Source organism: Bison bison, unplaced genomic scaffold (assembly GCF_000754665.1).
Source record: "Bison bison bison isolate TAMUID 2011002044 unplaced genomic scaffold, Bison_UMD1.0 scf7180017860693, whole genome shotgun sequence".
Classification (NCBI taxonomy): Eukaryota; Metazoa; Chordata; class Mammalia; order Artiodactyla; family Bovidae; genus Bison; species Bison bison.
The window spans coordinates 13,755-13,974 of record NW_011491265.1 but is presented as its reverse complement, the minus strand read 5'-3'; the positions used below and the strand labels follow the sequence as shown (position 1 = coordinate 13,974).

Genomic DNA, 220 nt, shown 5'->3' with positions numbered 1-220 from the left:
GAACAAACAGAAGACACCTGGAAATGGAGATGGTGGCAGCACCAGCGAAGCACCCCAGCCACCTCGGAAGAAAAGGGCCCGGGCAGACCCCACAGTTGAAAGTGAGGATGCTTTCAAGAATAGAATGGAAGTTAAGGTGAAGATTCCTGAAGAATTAAAACCATGGCTTGTTGAGGACTGGGACTTAGTCACCAGGCAGAAGCAACTTTTCCAACTCCCA

General features: G+C 49.5%; 1 protein-coding gene across 1 annotated transcript in view; it reads left to right on the top strand.

Moving 5' to 3' along the window:
- Nucleotides 1-4: 4 nt before the first annotated feature.
- The window catches only part of LOC104982827 (mortality factor 4-like protein 2), a gene marked incomplete at its 5' end in the record, with an annotated part of 1,454 nt that continues 1,238 nt past the window's right edge, over nucleotides 5-220 (top strand). Inside the window, one exon of the mRNA XM_010832275.1 lies at nucleotides 5-220. Coding sequence (XP_010830577.1) covers nucleotides 5-220 — 216 coding nt within the window.